General features: G+C 45.4%; 1 protein-coding gene across 2 annotated transcripts in view; it reads right to left on the reverse strand.

Annotated features, from left to right (window-relative positions):
• agap2 (ArfGAP with GTPase domain, ankyrin repeat and PH domain 2) overlaps positions 1–11,016 on the reverse strand; it is a gene marked incomplete at its 5' end in the record, with an annotated part of 37,092 nt that extends 26,076 nt beyond the window's left edge. Inside the window, one exon of one of the 2 annotated variants that reach the window (XM_083920217.1) lies at positions 10,805–11,016. In XM_083920217.1, coding sequence (XP_083776343.1) covers positions 10,805–10,967 — 163 coding nt within the window. Of the gene's footprint in view, positions 1–3,187; positions 4,302–10,804 lie in introns of those variants that run through there. The other variant, XM_083920216.1, reaches the window with a different exon arrangement.
• Between the last annotated feature and the right edge of the window lie 333 nt (positions 11,017–11,349).

Consider the following 11,349-nt stretch of genomic DNA (forward strand, 5'->3'; position numbering starts at 1 on the left):
TTACCGTTAAACCAACTGAGGACTTCGCCATGACCACTAACTATCAAGAAGATCCACTTCTGTCGTAGTTCCATGTTATCCTATCTTTCCAAGTTGTTGTGATTTTGACAAAAGGTCAACCTGAAGAAATGTTTTGTACCTTGGCAGAGCGCCGCCTACTGTACTGGAGGTAGAGTTACAACCATCATTCTTCCCATTCTTCCCCACTCATGTATACAGGGAGAAGTGACATAACTTTGTTATTCACTTAACCGGGGTAAGCTCATACCCCGGTTACTGCGCTGCATGTAAATGCAACCTCCAAATTTATCGTACAGTTGAATCAACGGGACTGTTATGTTCGACTGTTACATGACACACGAAACACGGCAAAAGTGGCGTGCTATTTGAGATCAAGTTGGGTTTGCGGCCTATAAATGACAAAATGTTCTGCCAATCCATTAATATTCAATCAATATTTGACTGGACATGTGAACATTTAGATGTTAGAGGAAAAGTCAGGGGATACATCCTCTGGGATACATGCTGCGAAAACTAATTGAGAAACATAATGAACAGAAAAAACAAAAGGAGGAAAGGAATAAAACAGAGAAAGACAACAGAGGAGATCAGGAGATTTTGGCAGACTAGTGTGACCCGCCGCCATCCTGCCTGTGAGTGTGTGAAGTGTCCTTCAAAGATAGATGATGATTAAACCCGAGCCTGGTTCTAAATCTATGGAGTGTCCAGGCCAACGCCGCACAGATGCAGCCAGTGATGATGTGCTTCTGATGAGGACAAAAAGGGGCTTAGAGGTGCTAGATGAAAGGGAGAGTCCTACCACGCAAACAGACACACACACACACACACACACACACACACACACACACATAGTTTGTGTATCTCGAGTCAAAGCTGTCTTTATGGGCCGCTGCTGTTGCCAAAAGTGATCAGACAGTGAGATCCTTCTGCTGCTTCCACACGCAGATTTATACAGAAAGACAATTATCCACACTCCCTGCTCCAAACCAATCATGTTTGATCCACTCTGCAACCCCCCACAGCACGGTCCCCAGAAACAAAATGTTGACATTGTATATTGTTGCATTTTTGCAAACCACAGACACATTGATACTAAACAGTTTTACGTCTGTATGCGACGTACCGGTCTCCGATGGAAAATGCACATTACATGTTCAGACGTGTGACGTAGTAAGGAGGTTCGTGTGGATGCTTGGATCAAACCATAGACTGTAAAGATAGACCCTTGACGGCCCCGGAAATGTGAAGCCACGATCGCCCCTTGGTGACTGGCTGTATAGGTCATAAGTCCCGCCCCTTCAGCTAATTTGCAGAACACTTAGTTTAAGTGTTAATTTTTCTGATAAGTTTGGTTTTAATTAGTTATTTGATGCTATAAAAACGGGGTGAAACATCATGATTGACGGCTGTGATCCATTCGTGATTGGTCAGGGCGGGTGTATGGGCGGGACTTCGGTTACATGGCTTTCTACTGCCCAGAAAATTGTAATCATCATGTCCAACTTGTCCAGTGGGAGGAAGTGGAGCCCTGGCGTCGATCTTTAACCCGGGAGACCACGGTTTGTGTCCCGTTCATGTCAAAGTGAAACTTCATCACGACAGACATTTATTTTTTACCCAAACCACAATTTTTTTCCTTAACCTAACCATGTCAGTGTAATGTCTAAACCTAAGTAACGTTAGCTAGTTTTTCTTTGAATTCACAATGTTAATTATTGGCTTAAAAACGGCGATCATGCACTGTCAAAAAGGTGTCGTATGTGGCGAGCAGGGAATGAGAGAACGTGATTCATTAGTTCAGAATCGTTGAGATGCAGCGTATCTGTGGTTTGCAGAAACGAACAATGCCGACATTTCATCCTGGTGACTGGGTTAAACCCCCACATGTCGCCTGTTCCCTCATATCCAGAGCTGACAACTTTCAAACTGTATTTTTTGTAGGGTATTTTGTCAGAATCCTCTCAGTGTGTCCACACACACACACACACACACAAACACACACATACACACACACACACACACACCGCCTCCACCCCTCTGTTTCATCAGCCTCTGTAGCAGCAGCAGAAGCAGCAGTCCTGCCGGTTGCCATGGAAACACTTCCTCCTGCCCTCAGTCAGTGTGTATGAATGTGTGTGTGTGTTTGTATGTGTATGTGTGTGTGTGTGTGTGTGTGTGTGTGTGTGTTTGTGTGTGTGGTTGTGCAGTCGGCTGGGCTAGTCTCACTACTTGCATGTGTAACAGTGTGAATACACAATGAATGAATGAATAAAACACACACACACTCACAGGCTGACACTCTTTCTTTGAGCAAACATGTTTGTGAAAGAGACGCTCTGTTGTACGCTGCAGCCGTCGAAACACAGCGAAGAAGAAGGGGAGGGTGGGAAAAGCAGCGATGGCAACTCAACGATACTGAATCTTAAAATGCCACATGAATGCATTTGACATGATGATGGAATTTAAATTGAATGCCTAACCAAGACAAAGACAGGAGTGAGAAGGGAAGCAGAGGAAAAACAGTAGTGAGCAGAACATAGTGGGTGGAATATCAAAGACGGGATTAGAAATGTTCTTGATAGGCTCTGGATGCACGCTTCCCTTTTTGACGTGGGTGAACAAATATCGCCTCATGTCTTTTTTTCCTCTTTATGGAAATTTAAAAAAATTAGGCAATCAACCAGAGCGGTGCAAAACCAATCTGTGATCTCTCCACCAGCTCCTCTCTCCCCTTTGGCTTCATTATGAGATTTAAACCCATAGTGAGGCCGCTGCTTAAGTGTGTACGTGTGAGCGCTGAGATTACCCCTCCAGCGGTGTGAAATCTGCCCTCGCTCTGAGGGGAATTAGATTAAAACTGTCCAAAGACGATTCTATTGTCACTTCTCACATCAAAGAACTTCATATGTCGCCAGTTTGGCTTCCGGGGGGAAATGTTTCCCGGCACGTGATGGTATTATAGCCTGTAAATGTATTCAGCGTGTTAAAAGGATCAACCCCACCCAGACGTGTTCTAAATGCCTGTGCACATATGAAGGAGCTACATGTCTGATAATTGTTCGGCAAAGAAGCAGAAGACAGGAGTGTGTGTCTGAAAAATGGTTAGTTGTCATGGATGATTTAAAGCTGAAGAGGTGACAGGGATGTTGTGTTTGCGACCTCCTACCTTCCTCCTCACTGGAGTCTCGCTGTATAAAGACAGGGGGCGCTGTGGAGGATGACCCCGCCGCCCCCGAACTGCTCTTTGTGAAAATGCCGCTGATGAACTTGAGCATCTTCCTGTCTTTAGCGGAGGCTCGTTGGCCCTGCTGTGCCTGCTGGGCCTCCCTGGCCAGCCCCAGGTCTTCAGAGAGGCTGTTCAGATCACTGTTATCCAGCGTGCGGCTTTTACCTTTGCGTCCCGGTTTGTGGGCCTGGGTAGCGGGTGCAGGTAAGGAGGCCGAGCCTGTCTTCAGTCTGTCCTTCCTGGGGATGTCTCTCATCACTGCAGCCATGCTACCTCCGATATCCAGAGGCATTCCAGCTTGAGCTTCATCCCGCAGGTCCCTCCATCCGTCGGGCCTGCTCGCCTCGGCCCAAGAGGCCCTGCAGGGGCCCGGCGAGCGCATCGGCATGCGGCAGTCCTTCCGGTCCAGGCTCTGTGCTGAGGTAGGGCTGCGTTCTCTACCGTCCCTGGAGTCGCGACCTCGGGTGGCCACGCTGCTGTGGGACTTCAGCAGGCTCACAGGACGCTGTCCCACCGGACGGATAGGGAGGCTGGTCCTGGTTGGGGTGCGGCTGGGCTCCACCACCTCTGTTGGAGGTGTCGTGGTCAGAGATGGTGACCTGCATTGCTCGACCCGTGTTAAATCGCTCTCTGCAGACTTCTGCGGGGTCGCTCTCTCGGCAGGTAAGGGGATTGAGAGGTTGCATGGTGGCTTTTCACTCCCCTTGCTCAAGACATCAACAGCGGAGGACAGTTTATCCTTCAGAAGGTTGAGTGGTTTTCTCTCTTCATCTTCGAGTTCATCGGTTAACTTGACCCCTTGCACAGTAACAGCATCCTCAGCTCTTTGTGGTTGTCCGGCTCCATTCTCAGCCCCTGCAGGAGGAGCTTCACCTCCAGACTCCACTCTTGCCCCGGCATCTTCTCCTGCCCTTCCTCCAGGCCCGGCCTCCACCTCCTTCCCCTGGGTGCTGTTCTTGGCCTCCCCTCCATTCTCCTCCACAGCCTCTACCTTGACCAGGGTGAGGGAGATGAGGTAGGTGGTGCGTTGCTGCAGGGCGCCGCCTCCGCTCATGTGGTCAAGCTTCAGTGGACACACAGTAGATGAACGGAACCAGACAGAGCGACATGAACGACTGACAGTTTGCCAGCGTGTTGGGATGTGAGAGAATCTGACGGCACGACTGAGACGAAAAACTTACACAGAGGGAGATTAAGTTTCTCCTTGGAAGATTCAACAGCAGAGCGGCCGTTGGTTTCATCCATTCCCCAAGTCCCTATTTCTTTGTTTTGGATTTTTAATTTCAGCCACGGATTTCTTCTCTGTCTGTAATTTTCATTTCTCCGGGATAGAGAAAGATAAATCCTCTCTTCCTGACAACCTTCAACAGACAGTCAGTGGAGTCCAAGTAGCTCTTTTGTTCTTAGAAACACCCAATTAAAATCTAACCACTGCATATGTATGCAGCTGCTGAGGCAAATAAATCTTCATCATGGTGCCTCATTCCTGATGGTAATTATTTACTTGACCTTATTTTTGTGTGCAGCACCCCCATCTCATATGTTACTCAGTCCATCCTCAGGAAGAAAAAATCAGGATTCAATTCAGAATAACAACTGCATCATACGTCATCGAGAAGATCAACAGCAGCTGTAATGTGAAATAAAAAGGTAAAGTCTTTAAAAATGCATCAGTGTCACCCTAAAGCAGCATGGCACATTACACCCGGAGCTGTACGCAGTCCAGTCCAGATCATGGGCTCTCACTGCACGCCACACATGTGTGTTGACAGCAGCATCCATTCAGCATCAGGAAAGGCGGGCAGCCTCACGGAGAGACACACAGGAAGAACGTGGATGAGGGCTGAAGGGGATCAGGAGGAGAAGCCAACAGAAGCCCGGGTAGATATCTGGAGATGCACGACCGTGTCAGGGCGCATCCGGCCATCACGCCCCTCTCCCTGTCTCCCGGGCAGCCTGTGTCCTCTGAGCGCATGAGGCGTTGAGCACAACGCCGGCACAGAGGAGGCGCTGAGGCGAGTCACTGCTCTAACAGCTCCCCGGTAGATAGAGAGACCGTCGCACAGGTTCAACGAGTCCAGTCACACACACACACACATACACACACACCCTCACGCTTGGCTCAGACTCTGCGTTTCTCTCTCCTGATCTCACCAACACACTAATAGGAATCTCCAGTGTCCCTCCCTCTACATGCCCCTCCTTGTTCTGATAGGCAATCCATACAATGCAGAAGGACCCTGCTTCTCCTCTTTCCCTTTCCCTCCTCGTTTTTTTTTCTCTCTCTCTCTGCTGCTGCTCTTCTCAGACAGTGCATGGTCCCTGCTTTTTATTGCTCATCCCTCCCATCCCCTTCCCCATCCCCATCAAGCCCTCCCCTCCATCTTTCTCCCTGCTCGCAGGAGAGGAGGAGGAGGAGGGGAGGAAGGCAGCGGGTAACGGCTGGTGGTAAAGCAGCAGTGCACACACACAAGCTGGACCTGCTAAATGAGGGGAGACCGCAGGAGGAAAAAGGAGGAGGGTTAGTTAGGAGTGACAAAAAAATAATAATGCATGTTTGTGGAGCAAAATAACACGAGGGCAGGGTGTGTTTTTCCAACCGTCTGCTCCCTATCTCATTTATTACAGCTGCTAGAATAGTTTCATCAAGATCATCCATCTGTCTTCAGCTGTCTATTTGTGTGTGTGTGTGTGTGTGTGTGTGTGTGTGTGTGTGTGTGTGTGTGTGTGTGTGTGTGTGTGTGTGTGTGTGTGTGTGTGTGTGTGTGTGTGTGTGTGTGTGTGTGTGTGTGGCTCTCTGTGGCTCCTCCTCAGTAGGAGGCTTGGCTTGTTTGTTGCTAAGGTGTTACAATCTTCCTGGCTCTGGTGGCACAATCATCTCCTCCATGTCCTTACTCCTTCCTCCCTCCTCCTCCTGTTGTACACTCTGTATTGCAATCGCTCCCAGGATTTCTGTATCAAAATGGTGTTTCTGTGTGTGTGTGTGTGTGTGTGTGTGTGTGTGTGTGTGTGTGTGTGTGTGTGTGTGTGTGTGTGTGTGTGTGTGTGTGTGTCTGTGTGTGTGTGTGTGTGTGTGTGTGTGTGTGTGTGTGTGTGTGTGTGTGTGTGTGTGTAAGTGTTTCATTGTGTTGGACATGTGAGTGTATTGATCTGTATAGTCTATTGCCGACTACAGTGTGTGTGTGTTCATTAGCAGAAGTGGGTAAGCTCTGGGCTCGCAGCATGAAGCAGAGCACATTGGACATCGATAGTTGGACCACAGAATGCAAAAAAAAAAGGAAGCACAAATACGCTGTTTTTTGTATGTGAAGAAAACCCAGAGCATAGCAACTCAATGAAAAATATGTATGTGCATGGAAAGTAGTGCATGTTTGAGATACAGTAACTCATCTAAAACCAGCAGCTCCCAGTGTTTACGGCGAGGAGATCGAGGTGTCCTACTATAGGGCCGAGAGGAGCACACGGCTAATTCACCGGTGTTAGCGTCTTTTTGACCACTCTTGTAAACACAAAGATACATTAGGCCGATATTTGGTTACAGAGATAAGAAGTTAGACTTTAGTTTTATACCATTAAATTAACTCTAAACATTACACCATCATTTATAATTGTAGGTTCAACAGAAAGTTTGATAGAATTTAGCCAGAAGCTGTCCGACTGGTGACACAGTTCTGTTAGGATACAACAGTAAGCCAATCAATAAGGTTAGGACTACTGTGAATGTTAGCACTAGCGGAGTCAATTGTTAGCTATGCTAAGTTTGCCAATAACGGCACAGAAACTAAACAATGTAATATTTTTGTAACTATTTTTGTCAAAGGAATCTGGTGGCTTTGAAGAGAGCAGTAAAACAGATTCAGTTCCCATCGGAAAGCACTCTGATGGCAAAGAAAAGTTGTTAAAATATTCCAAATATAGCATATATTGATGTTCTTAGGTGGCTTAAATACTTTAACCCTGTCCACAGCAGTACGTCTCAATTTATCGGTTAGTTTCTTTGTGTTATTGTGTGACTTTCAGATCCAAATGGCCGTGATGTCCACAGAAGTAAATCGCTTAGCATCTTTGCCGGAACTGGGAGAGCACCGACTGCAGTAAGTTACTGTAGGTGATACTGACTATGGTTAAGGATTTAGCAGTGTCGTCATGCAGAAACAGGATTTTAGTGCTAAACGATGCTTACTACAACTAAAATGTGAATGTTTGGATTTGAACCAAGCCCCCAACACATTGACTTCCTGGTTGATCCAATAAGGAAGTGCCGAAAACTGCAGTTTTCTGAGTGTCCACTAGGCGCAGGTTTCATAATTGAGCAGTTTCTCATTGACACCCATGTTAAACAGATTGTTTTCACAGCATAATTAACACTGAGGGGGTTGAATTTTTTGTACCAGGCTAGTTTTTATTTTATTGGAGGTTAAAGTGTATGAAAAATTAGGGCCGTGGCCTCTTAAGTGACAGCTAGCCTCTGGCCCTCACTTCTCCTCGTAGGTAAACGTCACTACTGGAAAGATACATTATGATTACAAAAAAAAATCAAATTCTAATCACCTTATAACAAAGACAAAAAAAACTACAGGAAAAACTACAAGAGAAACTGCTGCAGTTAGGCTACGCACAACAGAAACACTGCAGCAAACATGATTAAACATCCATCATTTGAATGATAACCGGGTGTAACTCCATGTTGATTGCTCTCTGATTAAAAAACAAAAAAACAAATCCTTGATGTGAAATCAGAGGATGCATTTCCCCCACAGTGCAGCAGCCTCCCACCATCATCTCCATAATGCACGATCCGACGGTCCACCTGCTCGGCCCGCTCCCTCCTCCCCTTCAACAGTCAGTGAGAGGGCAATAACTACTCTCACTGAATACAAAAGACCTCTGACTACCAACCGCCTTTGGCTCAAGGGGAAAAACACGCAACGTGATAGAGGGCCTGCAACACAGAACATGAGTAACGCATAAATCTTATAGGAATGTTAAAACACACTTTGAGGGGGAGTGACGTTGCACACGTGTAAAAAATCAATTTTTAACAAGAAGCGCGAGGACATGATTTGTCTGTGTGAGCTAAAGTGCACGTCAGGTTGCAGCATCTTGCAGTGCTGCACGGTGAATCTAATTATTTTGAAATAGACACCCACATCTATATAACGCAGAAAATCAGGTTGGCTTCAGGCAGACACTTTTTAGAGACTCACATGCATGCAGACAAAGCCCACACACATTGACACCTACAGGCGGGTGCTGTCAGATGGACTCTGGCCAAGGGCAGTGGTCATGCTGGGTGATTTTTCATTTCTCCTTCACTGGGAGCTGTCCTTTCTGTCTGGCTCTGCTGCCATGCTGCAGTGAACACCAGTCAGATTCACATTTAAATATCTTCATTTAGCTCCACCTCAACCCCCTTTTTTCTCCCGTCGTTTTATTTTTTTTCATCCCAGCTTTTCCTTGGCACTCAGGCAGTCGACCACATCCCACTCGCTTATTAAAAAAAAAGAGAGGTGGCTCTCTTTTTAGCACCAGTGAACTCTAGACTCGCAGATCCAGGCCCCCACGGAGGATACACTCACTTTGATCCTCACTCCGGCAGCCTAATTATGCCAACAAAAAAAATGTTTTAACACATCGGGAGTGTGCTTTTCAGAGCGTGTTAAGATCTGCCAGATCCTAAAAAGACCTCAAAGCTCCCCAAAATCCATCAGGGGGGTGGAGACCTTCAATTCAAATGAGTGGAATGAATAAAAGAATGAAATCAAAAGGTAAGCTGGAGATTTATAAAGGTATTCCATCCAATCTGACCTCACCAGTGGTGTAAAGTACATTTACTTAAGTACACAGGTATTTCTAACTGATGCTGCTTTATAATTCTGCTCTACAAAATTCATCCAACTATGACTGATATTCCTCTACTTACAAAACACATTATTAACTTACTAAATATGATGCCTTGTAATAGATTAAAGGCCCTTCATATTCAGCTGTTCACTGTTATGTGTCAGATTACACTGTTCAGGTTTGAGTTATGCTGCAATTTATGCAGTGGTAGATCAAATACTGATATTCTTTTACGTATAGGCACTTGATATTCAGAACATTAATACGGCGCAAACACATTTTCTTTGTATGTGTATGTTTTGTAGTCATTTTGATTCTCTTTGTGCTAATTTTATGTCCATTTTAGTTATTTTGTACGCCTTTGTAATTGTTTTGCATCTATTTTTAGACACTTTAAGTATCTGCGTCGTCGTTTTGCTTCTCTCTGTGATCATTTTACATCTATTTTTAATAATTTTGCCTGTCCTTGTCGTCATTTCTGTCTCTTCATGGTCGTTTTGTGTTGTTTTTGCATCCCTATAGTCATTTTTTTCTCTCTTTGTGGTCATTTTTTGTCATTTTGTGTATACTTAATAATCATTTAACATCTCTGTGTGATCATTTTGTGGGCAACATTTTTATGAGTCAGGGCCCCTGACCTTATCGGCAACTGGGCCTGTGCCCGATTTAACTAATCCAACCCTGCCCAGGCCCCATTCAGTTATAGCCTACAACTAAACACAGATAAACAGACGATACCAGTGGAAAATAAATCTTCATTTAAGTTTAGAAATGATGTATCTCATTTGTTGTTATTAAATGTTAATTGTTTGTTTATCTCATGCAAAAAAAAACAAAAAAACAGCATTATATAGCTATGTATCTATCTATATGAAGAAGAATTATAGATTAGAATGAAATGGAAATACTCTTTCCATCACTGGTGGACAAATTATAAAACCTCTATAATCCTAATAATGTGAGACTCTGAAATGTGCCATTTTGCACTGTGAGCAATTTTGATACTTTTGTACATTTTTAAAAATTGACTTGTAGCAGAGTATTCTTACACTGTGGGATTTTTACATTTGCTTAAGTAAAGGATGTGAATACATCGTCACCTTTGTCTTCCACAGAAAAAAGCAACACGTTGTGTCACATTAACAAGAAACGGAGGGAAGTGGAGATGTATGAGGAAATGATGTAAAACGGATCGGCTTCATGTGTAAAAAGGCCCTGTTTGTCTGAAAGGAAGTGGCTTTGAGGGCAGTTGCACATTGGCAGACAGGAAGTAGGCCGCACAGCAGGTTTCATCCTGCTGCCATGGCGATGGCTGCTGAGGGATGTTGCCATTGGTTGTCCAGAGTCTGACTGATAGATGAATGCCATGCACTTTTATATACTGTAACAGGCGCCAGGAGGTGAATTTATTCGCCCCTTGTTGTGAAGCGAGAATAAAAAATGAACTTTGACTTCCCCGAAAAAACACACAGCGACTGACACAGGAAGCACAGAGGAAGATATCAATCACCTGTCATGTTCCACGCACCCTGCCGCTAATGCTGATGACGACAATGACTAAACCCACTGTGAACCAAAAATCTGCACAAGATCTTTTTCCTGTTTTCAAGAAATGCATTAAAGTGAGCACCCCAGCACCCAAGTCTGAAAACCTGTCGATAACTTTAACATGTTTCTTCTTCCCTGAACACAAGGAGGAAAGTGTGAGCTCACCTTCGATGCTGTGGAGGTAGACTTTAAGACCCGAGCGCAGCTGTTGGTCCGTGACTCTTTCAAACTGCTTGAAAAGTCTGTTGATTGCGTTTTGGAGAGATGCATGCCTCTTGACCTCTACTTTTATTGCAGTGGAGTTGACTGATTTGCCGTTGCTGTTCATCCTGACTCATGGATCTCTCTGTGTAAACTGAAGCTAAAGTACCTCGCTTCAGCCCATTTGAACTCCTGGCTTGTTTGCTCCTCAAGATGAACACAGACTTTAAGACACAGAAGCCCCAGAAAAAGGGGCGCCAGCGGCACTGAGTCTCTCTCTCTCTCTCTCGCTCTCTCTCTCTCTCTATCTATCTTTCTAGACCACAAAAGTCAACTCACGACAGTGTGTGTCTCAGTTTCCTCTGCAGGTTTGAACTGAACTGAATTTACTTCCTTATTTCAAACCATGTTCTTCTCTGCACGGCAGCTCTGACTCTCTGTGGTGGCCGCACCACTGGAGAGGCGCCAGAGGCTGCCATTTACCTCACATAACACACTCCACCGCTGCT

Source organism: Echiichthys vipera (genome assembly GCF_963691815.1).
Source record: "Echiichthys vipera genome assembly, chromosome: 9".
NCBI classification, from domain to species: Eukaryota; Metazoa; Chordata; class Actinopteri; order Perciformes; family Trachinidae; genus Echiichthys; species Echiichthys vipera.